This window comes from Larus michahellis, chromosome 1, assembly GCF_964199755.1.
Source record: "Larus michahellis chromosome 1, bLarMic1.1, whole genome shotgun sequence".
In the NCBI taxonomy this organism is placed as follows: domain Eukaryota; kingdom Metazoa; phylum Chordata; class Aves; order Charadriiformes; family Laridae; genus Larus; species Larus michahellis.
In genome coordinates, this window is record NC_133896.1 from 33986853 (window position 1) to 34003349 (window position 16497).

At 41.8% G+C, this 16497-nt stretch overlaps 1 protein-coding gene across 1 annotated transcript in view; it reads left to right on the forward strand.

The window, feature by feature from the left end:
* Positions 1 to 16497, forward strand: part of ANO6 (anoctamin 6) — a 79285-nt gene that overhangs the window by 34373 nt on the left and 28415 nt on the right. Inside the window, exons 3-8 of the mRNA XM_074567642.1 lie at positions 2754 to 2882; positions 11530 to 11595; positions 13231 to 13509; positions 13837 to 13950; positions 15776 to 15891; positions 16328 to 16462. Of these exons, the coding sequence (XP_074423743.1) occupies positions 2754 to 2882; positions 11530 to 11595; positions 13231 to 13509; positions 13837 to 13950; positions 15776 to 15891; positions 16328 to 16462 (839 nt within the window). The remainder of the gene's footprint in view (positions 1 to 2753; positions 2883 to 11529; positions 11596 to 13230; positions 13510 to 13836; positions 13951 to 15775; positions 15892 to 16327; positions 16463 to 16497) is intronic.

Consider the following 16497-nt stretch of genomic DNA (forward strand, 5'->3'; position numbering starts at 1 on the left):
AGCTTAAAGGAAACTACATTTAAAGGAAAATTATTTAAGCAGTGGAGTTATGCAATTACAAATTATGGTCAAAATTTATTAGATCAAAACTTCATCTGATGTTTGCTGTGTGCCATTTCTTCCTTTTCCGTCCTGTAGATAGGTCATATAGGAAAAAGAGCTAAAGGTTGTAGTGAAAAAAACCTCAAAAGCTGTTACTACTTTTATGCTTTCAAGTGCTTGCATTTCGCAATGAAACTCTGTCTCTTTAAACGGAAGTTATTATAAAGCTGTTTCTAAGATTCAAAAAATGAAGAAGCCCTATTAAAAAAAATAATCTCCTGGTTTATGCAGTGGCAATACTTCCCCTCCTTATTCACTACCACAAGGTTTGGGCTCTGTGTTTCCAGCGTTGCGACAGGGAGCAATTTTAGCCCTGTCCGGAGCCTGGGGGGGTCCCGGGGGAGAGCGGTGGCCACGGGGCTGGGCTCTGTGCCTGGCCACCTTCACCTCCCCACCTCCTCTCTGCTGCCGCTGCTGCTCCCAAGCCGTCTCCCAAGAGGGGCTGTCAGCTGTTGTTGTTGATGCTTTCCTCCCGATGGGAGTCTGGTCAACATGAAATCATCATGATTACATCTTAAATAAGGCTGGAAATGGCCACAGCAGGGCTGCATTTTACACCCAGGGCTAGTCTTCAGCAGGAGGAAAAATTGCCAGGGTCAAGCCTGATTGCTTGATGGGACTATGCCACCTCCAGCTCTCAAGAATTTAGAAATTCCCGTGCTTTGGGTGATAGAGATACTCCGTGTCATTGTGGTCTGGTGATGCCATCTGAAAGTTTAAAGCATTTTTTTTCCTAAAACTTTATCCACAGTGTGCAGCTGTATGTGGCTTTGGTGGCTTTTATGAATTGCTTTGGTGGCTTTTGGTGGAGTTTATGAATCCTAGGCCAGGTTGTGAAATTAACGTAGAATATATGTGTATATTTGCCATATGTCAGCCTACATACATATAGATATGTGCCTATATGTACGTCGGCAGCTTCTTGCTGTCAGGTTTGTCACAAATCTCTAGGCGCAGGTGGGATTCAAAGAGAACTAAGCTAACAGGGCCTCTTTGCAGCAGAACCTGGCCTTTGCACATACAACATAAAAAAATAGAGAGTTTAAACTCCCCTGAGTTTACTTAAAATATGGAAATTTTGTCATAATTATGGGGAGACACATCTTGGTCGACTGTTTTGACTCAGACAATAAACAGTAACAAAATAGTCTACAGGGAGAGGTTTAGAATAAAACTCCTGGGAAATTTTTGTTTTGGAAATACTGACAAATGTTTTTCCTAAAACACTGTATGCTCCCTGGAACTGGGGTGTTCCAGACTGAAGACTGGCGTTCTTCTCAGTTTTATCACAGTTGAAGAACCACCATTTCAGTCTGCACTTGAGGGGTCCCTGACCCCATAACCACATTTCCGTGTGGCCGGAGCTCCCAAAAGCTCCCAAAACTGGACCTGGCATCCCTCATGAAGTGTAGTCTGCACTGACAGGGAAATTTCAAGGAAGGATATCTGGGAATCTTTTCCATGTCCTCAAAGGCACAGCGTGTTCAAGAGATTGCTCTGGGTCATTTTGCCTGGCCTGTTCCTGCCCTGGGCCACCCTGCATGCACAGCCATCTGGAAGCCAAGCCTCCTCCACGGTTCTGTATGGGGGTCTTGCCAGCCTTGGAGATCTTAGCATCTCTAATGCAATGCTGATTCCCATTTTGGACATTTGGTATCTGTCAACTTCGGTGGCACTGCCCTCATTAACAGCATGGATGGATTTGGCCGAGTACCTGAGAGTTTGGTGCTCATTACATGACAATTCTGATAACATTACAGCTGTATATTGCCTGAAAGGAGGGGTTGTTACATGTGATAGTGCCCTCAGAGTACTCTTAAGAAACTACAAAATCATTACTTGAGGATTCAGGTTCCCCTGTCATCGATGTGTCCGTATTGTTTCACACATGAAATAACACATTAAGGTGCTATTAGTAGATATGACAATCTATCCAGTTTTCCTCCGGGGACTAGATAATGGCCTATGGATATATTAATCCTTTTGATTCGGCCATATATCATGACATGATGGGTATGTGACATACAACAATGTTCTTTGCTTGCTGAGATGTTGTGGATAAAAAGAGAAATAAATCCACATAGGATGTGTCCATTTTGAGAGTTCATCTGCAGCCTGGTCATGTTCTTTGTTCTCTGGGCAATGGTGGGTTTGGGTACTAGGGTGCATGAAGCTATCGGGCTTTTTATTTTGGGTGTTTTTTAATTGTAGAGATGCTTAAATTTCTGGGAGGTAAGGGGACAGATGGGAACGCACTAATTCTGAGACCCCCATCAGGCAACAACATATCTTTTAGACAGACAGACTATCTAACACTGTATCCATGATGGCATGCAAGTTGCTTGACAGATGCACTATTTGGGGATGGTGCTGCATCCCAACGCTCCTCCCATGGCCAAAAGCTAATATGCTATTTTGAAAGAACAAAATTAGGTCAAAGTTCTGCTGTTCTTATGTCATGCAGAGACCTCCCAAACTTTTTTTTCCCCCTCCATTCTACTCCATGCTACTTTTGTTGTCACTTTGGTCTTTGTTTTATATGAGTCTGATATGTTGAATTTCTCTGTTCACTGAAATATTGTGTAACAGGAACTGAGTAAGGAACCAGCAAGTCGAGCTCTTCATATTAACCTATCCTACTTGCCTTCCAGGCTGATTTTGAAGATAAGCCTGACTCCTTGTTCTTCAGCGATGGACAGCGAAGAATTGACTTTGTTTTGGTGTATGAAGATGAAAGCAAAAAAATGACTCATAAGAGGAGTGGTCGTAAACAGCAAAAGGTAAGTTATTTTCAATATAAATCTGAATTACCTGTTGGGTGTTAAGAGCAATGGACAGAAAGGACCGTGCCCTCACCCAGAATGGCAATTGCATTGCCCTGTCCTTGGAGTACTCTTGGGAGCTGGGAGACTGAAGTCCATCAAACCAAGCAGGGAACAGGGGTGAGCTCAAGCCAGTAGGTTGCTGTGTAAATGGGCAGAGCACTGCACGTCGTGTCTGTCATTGTGTTCTAGGTGACCTCAGAGCATCCTTCTGGGAGGGAACCCTTCAGGAGATGTGAGCAGAAACATCTGGTATCAGGTTCCCGGTTAGAATTAGACATCAAGATCTTCGGACTAGCGCTCCTTCCCTCGAGACTCCAACAGCTTGGGCCTCCCTAGTACCTTGCAAAAAATTTCTGACTCAAGCCAGTGACTGCTTGATGCTCCTTAGCAGCTATGAGTGACAATCACAGATTATTTTTAACTGTTAGTTTTTAATTATTCCAGTAAGTTTATCAGTGGACTACATTCATTATGACACCCAGGGCCACAAAAACAAGCTCAGCCATGCCAATGAGCTATTTTAATTGTGAACTGCCTGAGAAATATCCATCCATGGGACTGTAGTTCCCTTGGCATCGGCGGTCTCCCACCCACCCACTTCCTTCTTTGATTTAGCAACTCTCCACATTCCAGCAGCACCCTCTGGTAGAGCCAGGCAAGGACAAAGATATTGCTGAAAGCAGCTCATATACCAATAATGATTTGCAGTTAGGAAAGAGAAGAGTAGGAGTAAAAAGGCCTGCAGCTAAATTGGTTGATATTCATTACACAGTGTTGTCGTTGGCATTAACAGGGCAGCCATAAGGAGTGTCGTTAGTAGGGTTTGAGGAAGTCCTGCAGTGGGTGGATATTGCATTACACATGATCACAGGATCAGCAATAAAAATTAATTGAAAGAGGTAATTAGAAAGAAAAAGCTGCCCCTTTGGAAACAATTGTTTTTATCAATTAACATTTATGTTTGTAATATTTGGACATTGCCCAAAAGTACTTAAAAATATAATGAGTGTCTTTTCCAAACAGTGATGGAAATTAAGTGTGAGCAATGGATTAGTATTTTTAGTGCAGCATTAATGTTAGGACATTAGCCAGAATGAAACCATGAATAATTAGACCAGGAAATCGTGGGTAATGCGCTAGGTGCTTGCAAAAAAAAAAAAGTTTACTTTCAAAGGTCTCGGTCCTACAAAGATCTGCAGCCACACTGAGTCTGCGGTGTGCTGAGGAAGAGGAAGCAGTCTACTGTCTACCTACACGCAACAAATGTGAGAACAAGAGTGTATTAAACTAATGATCAGATAAGGTGAAGACTGAGTGGCTGGGGAGCAGCTCTGTGGAAGAGACCCTCGTGGTCTTGGTGGACACCAAGCTGAACAAGAGCCGTCTGTGTGGCCTGGCAGCCAACAAAGGCTGTATGGACAGAAGTACGGCCAGGAGACTGAGAGATGTGATTAGGGTGACGTGGATGTGTCAGAAGAAAGCTGAAAATAGCAGCGATAGCAGTTTTCAGAGCCAGGTTTTCTATGGACAGGGAGAATCTGAAGCCGTAAGGGTACTGTGGAAGACGTAGGCAAGAATTTTGATACTGGGAATGCATACGGTACTGAAAGGGCAGTAGAAAGCATAGAAAGAGATAAGGATGAAGAAATGGCAGTTACAGAGGTCTTCCAAGGATAAGAACAAAGGATACAAGTGTGATGACACTGAGATGGAGAACAAATGAAAAAATCCAAAGCCAACCATGAAACAGACAAAATGTTACACGTTGGGTAAAGTACCAGAGGGCACTGAAAGGTGGAGGAAGGAGAAGAGGGAGTGAGGAGAGGGTTTTGTTCAATGAGTCTGTCACATAAGCTGAAATGAGTCACCCGCTCTTAACCAAATTCCTGTGAGACGACTCAGAAGTACTGACTCCCTCTCTCTAATGCCTCGCATACAGGTGCCATCAGCTTAGGAATGCATTCCCTTTAGCTGTTGTTGCAGGAACAGACTTCTAAAAATGAGAATAGATGTAAGCTTTCTAACTTTCTAGGATGGGATAGGTGCAGGTCAGCTCCAAGCACACAAACACTTTAGTCATCTCAAAGACAGAGAGGTCTTTCGTATCACTTGAGATCACTTGCTGTGCAAGTGGAAGAAGTTGTATGTATGTGCTGCAAATCTTCATTCCCCAAGCAAATGCTGCACAGACATTGGCAGCACTGATAACTTTTTTCTTCCTGTATCTCCTCCCAAGCAGGATGCGGGACACTGCCTTGGGATCTACCTCACACTCATACTAGGAGCAAAAGGAGAGAAACTGAGAAGTAACAAAAGAAAAAAAATGTGAATAGAACGTTGGAAAAGAAGAAACAAATCACATATACCTTATGTCTGAGGTGGAAAGGAAGATGGCATGAGGAGGAACTTCTTTACTTTGAGGGTGGCAGAGCACTGGCACAGGCTGCCCAGAGAGGTGGTGGAGTCTCCGTCTCTGGAGACATTCAAAACCCGCCTGGACGTGTTCCTGTGCAACCTGCTGTAGGTGACCCTGCTCTGGCAGGGGGGTTGGACTAGATGATCTCCAGAGGTCCCTTCCAACCCTATGATTCTATGACATTTATGGTACAGTTTTGCATCCTTGGAATTCCAGGGAGAGAATTAACATTTTGACCTATCACCATTCCCAGAATGGCGTGGGGATGATGCTGCCCAAGATACATACAGGTTTTGTCAGTACTGACATAAAACCTAGTTGATAGCTTGTCTTTACTGACACCGTTTTTTATTTGGTTATAGCTTTTTTCTGTGGCAAAAGACTTCTACCCTTATGATGATATACAAGATACCAAAATGAGGAGTATTGCCATTTATTGTCAGCTTTAAATATTGCATACGTCACTGTCTGTCTCTGATCAATGATTAACTGAAAATGCCAAATTTTATAAGCAGCATCTTGTGTAAGGTGCTTTAAGCCTGAATAGGTTCCTCGCTCATGCTACTCTTTCTTTGACTCTCTTGACAGTTTTATAGAGCTATTACCCAGTGGTTTGTTGTTCACAGAATTTGGAAATTCCAGATTATTAAAGAACAGCAGATCCAGTGAAGTCTGTTCTCCTAAGGTGAAACCCTCACCTCACTGAGGTCAGAAGGGTCTGAAAATCAGACCTCAACGTAGATAGCCAATTGACTGGATTCAGAGAAACGGGGCACAGATCCATCTATTCTTCTCCAGCAAGAGAAAAATCGGGTCCTGGGTCCACCATATTTGATTTGAATGGCTTTCTGTCCTTTTTCAAGAGAATTGCGTGACTGAACTGAGAAAATGTCCCAGCATTAATTTATATTAATTAGCGGCATTCTTGGGGAAACATCTCAGAGAAGAGAAGGAAATAACTAAAAGCATGGGGGGTGATTTGGATAGAAGAAACAAAAATATGGGATTCTGAAGCACTTGCAGATGTGCAGCTGTGCTGTGCTTCCCTCATTTTCATGTTTTCGTGTGTTTCTGAAATCTGGTTTAAAGGAGGTAAAGTCAAACTCCTGAAATAATATCCTTGTGGAAGTTTCTAATATAATTTACAGATTCAAAAGTTAGCAGATAAGGTTCATATATGCAACTCAATTCAAACTCCAAACCTTTTTAAGTTGGTATACAATTAATTTTACAGGCACTAGCAAAAATCAAACTGTCAGGAGCAGATTCCAGAAACTGTACCTTGCAAGCAATTAAAATCCCTGCCCAAAGCATGTTTTTTAAATCTACAACTTATGTACCCTATTTGTCAGGATAGGTTACCATCAGAATAGAAATTAAATATCACCAGTCTTTCCAGGAATGCTCCAAAATGCCAGTTTTATCTACTGGGGTCCTCCAGGAGCTCATTGTTGAAAGTTAAAGGGTCAGCACCGGAAAGACGAATTAAAAATAGATCGATGCAGAATGTCATTCTAGTCCACCTGCTTCCCCCAACAGAAATAAACAGAAAGACTGTCAGTAACTTAAGTAGGAATGTGGGCAAAACCTTCATTTCCAACCATGAAGTAATCTGTGCTTCACATAAATAGCTGGGGGTTTTTTGTGGGTTGTTTTTTTTTTTTTCAAATTAGATGAAAACTGTAATTCATACATCATACTTTTGGTTTTTTTTTTTTACATACGGTCTTATGGAGAACTTCAGCAGGGCTAGAGAAGTTTGTCTTCATAAGCAAACAATGAACAGTTCCTGCCTCTGGACTTGTTTAGTTTAGATAGCCGGCAAACAAAAAGCTTGGATAACTTAAAAAACTAATTGTACTTCTCCCGCTGTTTAGCATGCGTCACACCCGCGGCAACAGAACAATACTTGGGTTTACAGAAAGAGGGGTACCTCGGTGCCGTTTTATGCGGTGATTTGAGGCAGTAGAGGATGGCAAGCTCCACATGGCCACCGTGTGCCCAGCCGACCTATCCAGGAAGTCTGATAACAAGGATGAAAGGGACCTTTGAAACTGGGAGGAGGGCAACGACACCTGCGCTGGTCTCTGATGGATGGGTTGGTTTTTGAAGCAGGAACTCACTGAAATAAAATCTCCGTTCCTGAGGCAACCCCAAACCCAAATTCTACTTCTTTGCCTAATAGATGGAAGGAGAGATGACAGAAGGATGGGAAGATAAATGGAAGGAGGGAGTTACTCTGAAGGTACTGCACACATTCATAGGACCAGAAACGGGTCTTTCCTAACAGGGTGACGAGAAGCCACTGTTGAGAGCAGGGCTAGACTGCAGTATTTCCAGTTCTCTGTGGTCATGAATCAGGTTTCAGAAAATCACCAGGCTGGCTTAAAATCAGAGGGTATCTCAGAAAATACATATTTGGAGTTCTTTGGGTTTACTTTCTTTCTGTCAGCCTTTATAGCATATTCTGCTTCACATTTTTATGATTATCTTCAAAGATAAGGGAAAGAAGCTTACAGAAGCAGAGCTTCTCAATCAATTAATTTCCTGATGCTGACAGCTGGGACTTTCAGAAAAGCTTTCAAATACCTTCAAAGAAACGGTGAGAGTTGGCAGATAATATTGATACAGCGATCCTCTCCACTCCCTTTAGCCGATTTCCATGGGGGAGGCTTTGGGCCCCATGCTCTTTCTCTTATTGACTGTGATTTATCTGTTGCCTGTCAGGTAAGGCAGAGGTGGTTATTCAAGCACTCCGACCTTGTTAGGATTTTTCCCCTGAAGCCACACGGATATTGTTGTGGGGAACTTTTAACTTTGCACAAAAGAAAACTAAACAAAGATACGAGTTGGCATTCTTCTGTCACTGTAATCAAAGCAAGTGCGCCCTAGCATTTACAAAACACAGAGAAAAAAACTGCTAGTGGTCTGCTACCAATTTCCAGACCCACAATCTTATTAGTCTCCTCAGCTGGGCAAGACAATCACCAGACATTGAAAGCATCATGGTGAAAAAGCAGCTCCCATGAGCTAACCCTTCTACATGCCTGTAATACTTGGCATTTACTTACACTATGCTTTCACTTTCTGAAGATTTTATATGATTATGCATCCCGTAGTGTCTTAGTCTATTGGCCAGCCATTCAATCATCAAAATCTATGTCAGGTTTAGATCAGCAGCATTACCATGATTACATTATTATTACAACTTGGCCTTGCGGGTAGCTGAGCAAAATGCCGGATACCAAAATAAACTTTGGACAGTCTCCACCTTCCAGCCTAATAAGCTATCATAACGTTATGCTGTATTCCCCAGTCAACACAAAACCACTATAGACTCCTCTGGGTAAAAGTCTAGCTCCTCCATAGATCATCATGCGCGTAATTCAATCATTTATATAAAATAGCAAAGCCCCTAATTAGCAAAGCCTCCCTGGGGCTTTGTTTCTCACTACTTGCATTAATGCATTATTAGAAACCTTAATATTGTCAACATTCCTTTAAGATTTTGAGGGCAAAATTAATTTGGGGAACTCCTTGCCATAATAAATTATTAAAGCAATCTGAATGGTAAGATTAAAAAAAAAAAAGTATTAGACTTCTGCAAATCACAGTTGCCCTGCATTCATTTTTGTGCTACTTAGGAAAAAATAAAACAGGTATTTAACCCTCTTATTTAACCCTCTGCCTTTTTTATTTGCTAAACAAGGCAGAACTCATGTTGAAATATTTTCATGATTTAGTATTATTCACCATACATAGAACTACGTGAATATGGAAGAAGCAAAGAGGTAGGATGAAATGGCAAAAGAGTTAATAGTGGAGTAACAAACACCTCCTGTGTGGTGTACTACATCTATTAATGATCTGTTAAGGGGATTGAGTTACGAAATAAGAAAAATTGCAGAGGAAATCATTATGTAGTTTACTCAGAAGCTAAGATAACTCTGAACCTTTAGCTTTGAAGGAGAATGGAGAGCACTATTACCTATGAAATGTTGAAAAATGCAAGGAAATATATTACTGCAAGGAAAAAACTCATTCACATTTGGAATTCTAAGTTAGCATTGTTAGTACAAGGAAGAGACTTAGATGTCACAGGGAATGGCTGTATTAAGTGTCTTCTTCAAGGTTCAGCTACCATCAAAATCCTAGATAATAGAAAGTATTACATATATACAATATATTATAAATGTATATAACAATGTTATATACACAGTGAAAAAATACAAAGAGCATTATACTACCACCAATAAACAAGTGGGTTAATGGAACATGGAGAGATACCTCCATGAAGAGTGCTATCAAAGTTTGGGATTGTGGTTTTATCCGGAGAAAAGAGAGGAATAAGGAGAAATGTGATAAGTATTGATGAAAGTAGAAAACAGATTTGGCTCTTCCTGTCCCTGACCTGAGAAGAAGGTGGTATTCACTGGAATAAAAAGGCAGAATACCCAAAACAGATAAAAGAAACACCTTTTAACAAAATATGAAATTCGTCCATCATGACCATTGCCCCATGCAGGTACTGCAGCTGAGAACTAACAAAGAATAAATGGGGTAGGCTGTTTATGTTATTATTCAATTTTATAATTATTAATCCCAAGACTTGCTAGAGTTTTGGAAAATTTGTTTTTTTCTGCTTTGGGGATTTACAACAGTCTTTAAACAGTAAAGAACTAGATGAAACCTATGTGGAGATACAACTGACCTGTTCCTGTGGAACTCCTGAAGATTTTTGCCCTTCTTGCTGAAGCATCTGTTTTTTGCCTCCCAAGAGTGAGTGGATTTGGGGTCTAGTCCTGAAGACCAGTTTCCATGTACCTATCAAAGTGCCTAAGACTTTATCAAAAGGGTCATTCATTGACTCTAGTACCTCACAGTAGCAACAGGCCTGGATCTTAAGCACAGATCTTAAGGCAGTTAGTCTAGCTATAGAGAACCAGGTCACAGAAACCATTGGACCATTCTTCTTTTAAGTTCCTGTAGTGGTAGGTGCAGAATCCTTTATGCACAGGGCATATGAACAACCAAAACATTGGCCAGTGGCATGAAAGCAATCTGGGAGAGTAGTATCACCAAGTCACTCTGAGAACCTCACTGCATGCGCAGTCTAGCCTGGTTCAGAATAAATCCATCAGTCGCCAGTGCATTAATGTCATCTCCTCCTGGCAAACTGCTCCCAGAAGCCCTCCCCCGGCCCCAACTGCCTACAGCTGCTCACCCATGCTGATATGTTGCAGCATGGCCTGTAGGCCAGGGAGAGCTGGCCACCCTCGACTTACATAAACAAATAGCTCATTGGAGAGCTAGGCAGTTGATACAAATAGCTTTTAAATTGGATTACTTCACATGAAGTTTCAAAATTTTGTATAAATCGCTTATGGAGTTGTATGTTTAGTATTTTGAGGGGAGAGGGGCTGCTTGTCTCAGTGTGTTTTTTGGGGAGAGGCTGTGTGTGTGGAGAAGCAAACTGAAGATTGCAAAGACATTTCAGATTTTTTTGTAACTTGCTACCTGCCAAGTGCTGGTAACTGTGAAGTGAAATTAAAACGATCCATTAATTTAATCTTTACTGAGGAAAACTTGTCGTGTTCTTCTGGGGGAATAGAATGCTCCTAGAATAGCACCGCTGACTTGCCAAGTGCTACAGCTCTTGGCTTCTTCCTTTGAGGATGCTTATCCATGGACTAAAATGTAGAGGGCTACTACAGTTTAAAGCACTGTGTGAACTCATATGATGACTGTGAAAGAAGAATACAGTTACAGGTTGCTGGAAGGAAAGCCCTTGAGGTGAAGACTTTCTAAAGGGCAGATTAATGGGGGGAGGGAGGCTGCCATCAGTAGTTCAATTTGTGACTAAAGGTGAAGGAGATCACAAGTTTCAGAGGCAGTTGCTCTCAAAATTCAAAATTTGGGGCACATTTTTACCTCTGTAATGTACCAGAAACTAACAGGATGAACTCTCCACAATTGCATTTGAGGGCAATATTGCATATCAGACCAAAAACAACCGATCAGGATTAGTAAGTAAGACTGTACCTATCAGCACAGTAGCTGTCAAGTGGACTATAGAGATAACGACCCAACGATTCTTCATTTTGGGAGGCAATTCCATTCTTCTATGCATACATATTTGTGAAATTTGGAACAGATGTTTTACAGTGTTCAATGTCTTTTTAACAGAGGAAGAGACAAGTATATGAATCAAACCTGATAAACAACGGCTTGCAACTTGAAGCGACGAGATCGGTGAGTGCTCTTCTCTGTGTGAACGTCTGTGTCTGAGAACAAAGCCCCCCCTGTGGGAATAAGGAAACTGGACATATGAATTTACTGTAACATTTCTCTCCTCTCAGGAGAAAAAGGCCCACCTTTTTTCTGTTAGTACTGTCTCTGTGATCTGATGCGAAATCTTTTAAACTTTGTGTCTGTTCCTTCCGCTGCAAAATAAAAGATGGAAAGTTGTGAGATTACATAGGTCATGTTTGCTCAGCTCTTGGAAGATAAAAATTACTGGCTACGCTCTGCAGAGAGCTTCTCCCCCTACTCTGGCATGGGAAGCCTGTGGTTTGTCCAGGGCAGAATGCCCCTGCCAGAAGAGCAGCACAAGGCTTCAGCACGTGGCCCTGCTCCTCCCAAGGCCTGGCACTGTACAAGTGATTGTAACTGTTGTTCTTTGTGCATTTTGGGCTGCGATGTGGCCTGTGGGCAGCTCAAGAGCGCTGTGATAAGGTACACCAGCTGCCAGAGCTGCCGTCTCTTTCAGGGAGGGTTGGAGCCCTCAGAGCCCCTTTCCTTCCTGCCCTGCAGGGCTGCAGAGCTCCGGCCGGGTCTCCCGGGGAGGTATAGCACAGTCACTGCCATTCTAAATTTGTCCTTGCTTGGCTGTCTATAGTGAGCTCCAGAAAAGGTCGCATTGCCCCTTCCTCCCAAATTAGGCTCAGAATCCATGGCATCACGGTATTTATTTGATTTCGGCAGCGAGGGCTCCTGCTGCATGTCCAAGGATGCAGCCTGGCTCTTCACATTCAAAAGAAAGTAAACCCCTTGCTGGAAGCCTGACGTGGCCCTCTTGCTATACTTACATGTTGCAGTTTTCAATCGCTCTGCCACGGTCATGACTGAAAAACTTTTGAAACTGGAAGCTTCCCCGGGCTCGGTCAGATATCTGACCCATGTTCCTGAGCCAACGAGCTACACAACGTAATTTCATGTGGCTGACACTCACTAATCCAAGGTGTCAATAGAAGGTCTACAGACGATGTGTAGACAGGAGACCAGAGTGGCTGTCGGGGTTCCCACTGCATACTGGTGCTGGTTTGGGCGTGCAACTGGGAGCGAATGTGCCCCGTGCTGTCGTTCTCAGCAGTCTCAGCTGATTTTCCTTTCCCTCTCCCCATTCTACCTGTGAAGCTGGGAATTCATGTTACCCAGGAGCACCCATGGGCGCCTAGCCTCCTTCCGTCAAGCCATGTCACCCTGGGGTTGTACTTGAGCTGCTGGGGAGTCACTGACAGCTCCAAAGCCACAGCTGCCCTGCCAGGCTGCAAGTGCTAACGCTCCTAATGAACCCGTATGGGGGAAGCATTGTTAGGCTTAACTTGCTCTGTAAACTACTGTGCAGAGATGTAAACATCAAGCATTAAGGGAACAGTTAGCTGCCTTTTTTTATATGCCTTTATTTGCCTACATGTTTCCACCTCATGTCCATGCTTTTACAGAAGCTAATGATATATCTGCTAAGATGGACAACGAATGTCACTTTGAGTAAGTCATCTAGGAGCTGTAAAGAGAAAGAAAATTCTGGGTAGTTTAAGAAGTGTTGTGAAAAGTCTTTTACTTTCATATTCTCACACACATATTTTTATTATTCTTTCATTTCAGGTTTTGGATGAAAAACTTATTTTTGTGAAAGTGCATGCACCTTGGGAAGTGCTGTGCACATACGCCGAGGTTATGCACATCAAATTGCCTCTGCAACCCAATGACCTGAAAACTCGAGACTCGGCTTTCAACTGGTTTAGCAGATTCTTCAGAGTGGATGAAAATATCATCAAACCTGAGCAAGAGTTTTTCACTGCCCCTTTCCAAAAGGAACATTTGTCCAATTTTTATATTCAAGACAAAGACACATTTTTTAATCCTGCAACTAGAAGCCGAATTGTAAGTCCATGGAGTATTTTTAACATTTCACCTTAAAAAGAAAAGATTCCTTTAATCAAATCAGTGCAATTACCTTCATGAAAGTATCCTGAAACATTAGCAGTATTTGGGACACAACAGTTTTGTGTCATTTGTGTTATTTACTTTTGTCCCATTTCTCTTCCTTCTGAATTTAAAGGAGGGATTTGAATGTTTCATATACACTGTGCAATTAATTTTGTCTGCACTTGTCACCCTTTCCTAACTCAATTATGTGCTGAAGCAGGTATAGTTGTGTGTGATTATTTTCAGATTGCAAGAAACAAATAAATATTTTATATATTTCAGGTTCATTTTATCCTGTCCCGTGTGGAATATGCAACCAAAAACAATGTGAAAAAGTTTGGCATTAACAAATTACTGGACACTGGCATCTACAAAGCGGCATTTCCCCTTCATGACGTAAGTCCAGTGCTTGTAACTAAAATATATTTTGAGATAGAGGTCTGAACTACATCTGTGGGGTTTATATCAAAAGATACAAGCGCTATTGATTGCCTCACTCCTTGACTGGTTATTATCCACATAGTAGAATAGGAGATAGTTTGGCTAAACAGATTTTCTTCTGAAGCACTGTTGGCTAAAAATGTAGCTCCATAACTGAAAAACACTGTATTTCATTTAGTAGGTGTTCACCTTGTATTCTTTGGGAGATGTAGTTCAGTAAAGAGCCTGGCCTGAGTGATAGTTCCCGTGAGGCTCTGTATCATCAGTTCTAAACCGATTTTAACGTTGTCCCTTTCTTTAGGATTCAATTTTTCAGTATTAAAATTCCTATCAAATATCAACACTGCTAATAAAGACGTACACTACAGACCTCATCTCAGGAAGCGTGACAGTCTCACACTGTGAGAAACATTCCCGCTGTTCCCAAACATTGTGACACACATGCAGGGAAACCCAGGTTTCTGCAGGGAGGCTCTGTCTGGCCAGTCCAACACGTCAGAGTCATGTGGAGAAAAGCTCAACTGGGTCAAATTTCACATTGCAATAATAATAAATCCAGCTTTTTAAACTACGCTTCCGAAGCTTTTTATTTTTAAAGCATATCATTTAAAGAAGCAAGTTATCTGAAAATTGTTTTGCATACAAAGGCTAGGAATAGCACAGAAAAAGAAAATGAAGGAGAAAGAAAATCAGATTTCAGAGTATTTGTCTAAGGAAAAGCTCTGTATGAGGCCACAAATGGGATAGAGTAATCAAAGACTGAGGGCTGATTTTCTGCATCATATCTATTATATACCCACACCCCCACACCTCCTTCCCCATCAGAGCCACGGCTCTGTGTCCGAGGTGTGTTCTGTTGAGAAGACATTGAGAATGTGGGAGGTCAGGAATGGTAACTGCTTCAGCTGTTTGGACTCCGCTTAAAATATTCAGGAGGCCTCCAAGGGTTTCAAGGAAATATTTAAGGCAGAATCAAGACAAATCATGTTTCTCGTAAGTAACCTAAAGCTTTACAGGATAGAATTACTATCATTTGTGACTATGCATTTTTAAGGTTTCCTTTTAAAGATTTAAAACCGGCCTTGCAGGCTATTTCTATCATGGCATGGGGAATTTGGATTCAGTATGCCTAGTAATTAATGACTGTCTTTTTAGACAATTAAAATTATATATCACAGCTACTCTGAAAATCAAAAGTAGCCTATAGATTTCTACAAATGTCACTTGCCTTGTTGCATCACAGTTACAGAATGGAAAATTCTCTCAAATAAAATAAGCTTTATTGAAGTAGGTTTTCCAATAACCTAGAAAAACCACAGGATTATCTCCATGTGAGCTCTCTTTTAAATTTAAAACAGAGACTAGAAGCCCTGTATTTATCCCTCAGACTTTCCAGCCTTCATTCCAGCACAATGTTATTTTGAAGCAAAGCATGTTAGTGTGTTAGAGGTACTTAAAATCCATTTTAATTCAGTCCCGTTCTCTAATTAGAATGGATCCTTTTCTGTGTTCTATTCCTAAGTGCCAAGATGCTGACATGCACTTAGATTTTTTCAGCTCGCACATGTAAAGCGTTTGCTTTGGCATTCAGTGCTTTTCTGATAAACTCCTATCCTGCATCCCAGAGCTGCCTTCCCGCTTCTTTTCCTGGCTTGCGGTGAGACTGGGCCAAAAGGCTATTCCAGGCTCTGGCTTCACGGCATAGAGTCTGCAGAGATTAGAGCTGACCTGTGCTGCTTGATTAACAGTGTCTTCTTCTCAATTTCATTCCGCTTTGCAGTCTAGTTTTAGGCACCCATCAACCGATCCTGACTGCCCAAGCGAGCGCTATCTTCTCTACAGGGAATGGGCTCATCCTAAAAACATTTTCAAGCTGCAACCCCTGGATTTCATCAGGTTGGTGTGACTGGGGCTGGACCAATGCAGAGGAGACTAGGAATTTACTTAACAGGTCTGGTTTTGGGGATGTCAGAGAGATACAGCTCAGTTCTAAAGGCAGATACATACACACATATCAGCTCATGCGTGGGAGCATCCTTTGAGCGTGGTTTCATGCTAAGCCAATTCAAGAAAAGGCAACCACTTAAATTTTTTCTTTGCAAGGTATGATCTTTCTCTTTTTCCTTTTTTTCTCCTTCTTATTCTCTTATGAAAGCATTAAAGTGGTGATAGAAATACCCAGCTGCAGTACTTCTGCAATCCCAAAGTTCAAACCAGAGGAATATGACAATATGAGTTGGCAGAAAATGTATTACATAAAGAGCCATTTGAAAAAGAAATGTGAATTTACATGCATTTCAGAAAAAAAACCCCAAAACTTTCCCCTCCACAGGAAATACTACGGAGAGAAAATTGGCATCTACTTTGCTTGGCTGGGCTTTTACACTAATATGCTGATCGTGGCTGCGGTTGTAGGAGTTGGCTGTTTTCTGTACGGATGCCTGACAAAGGACAACTGCACATGGAGGTACCTGATCAGGCCTATTTTAATATCACCTGCAA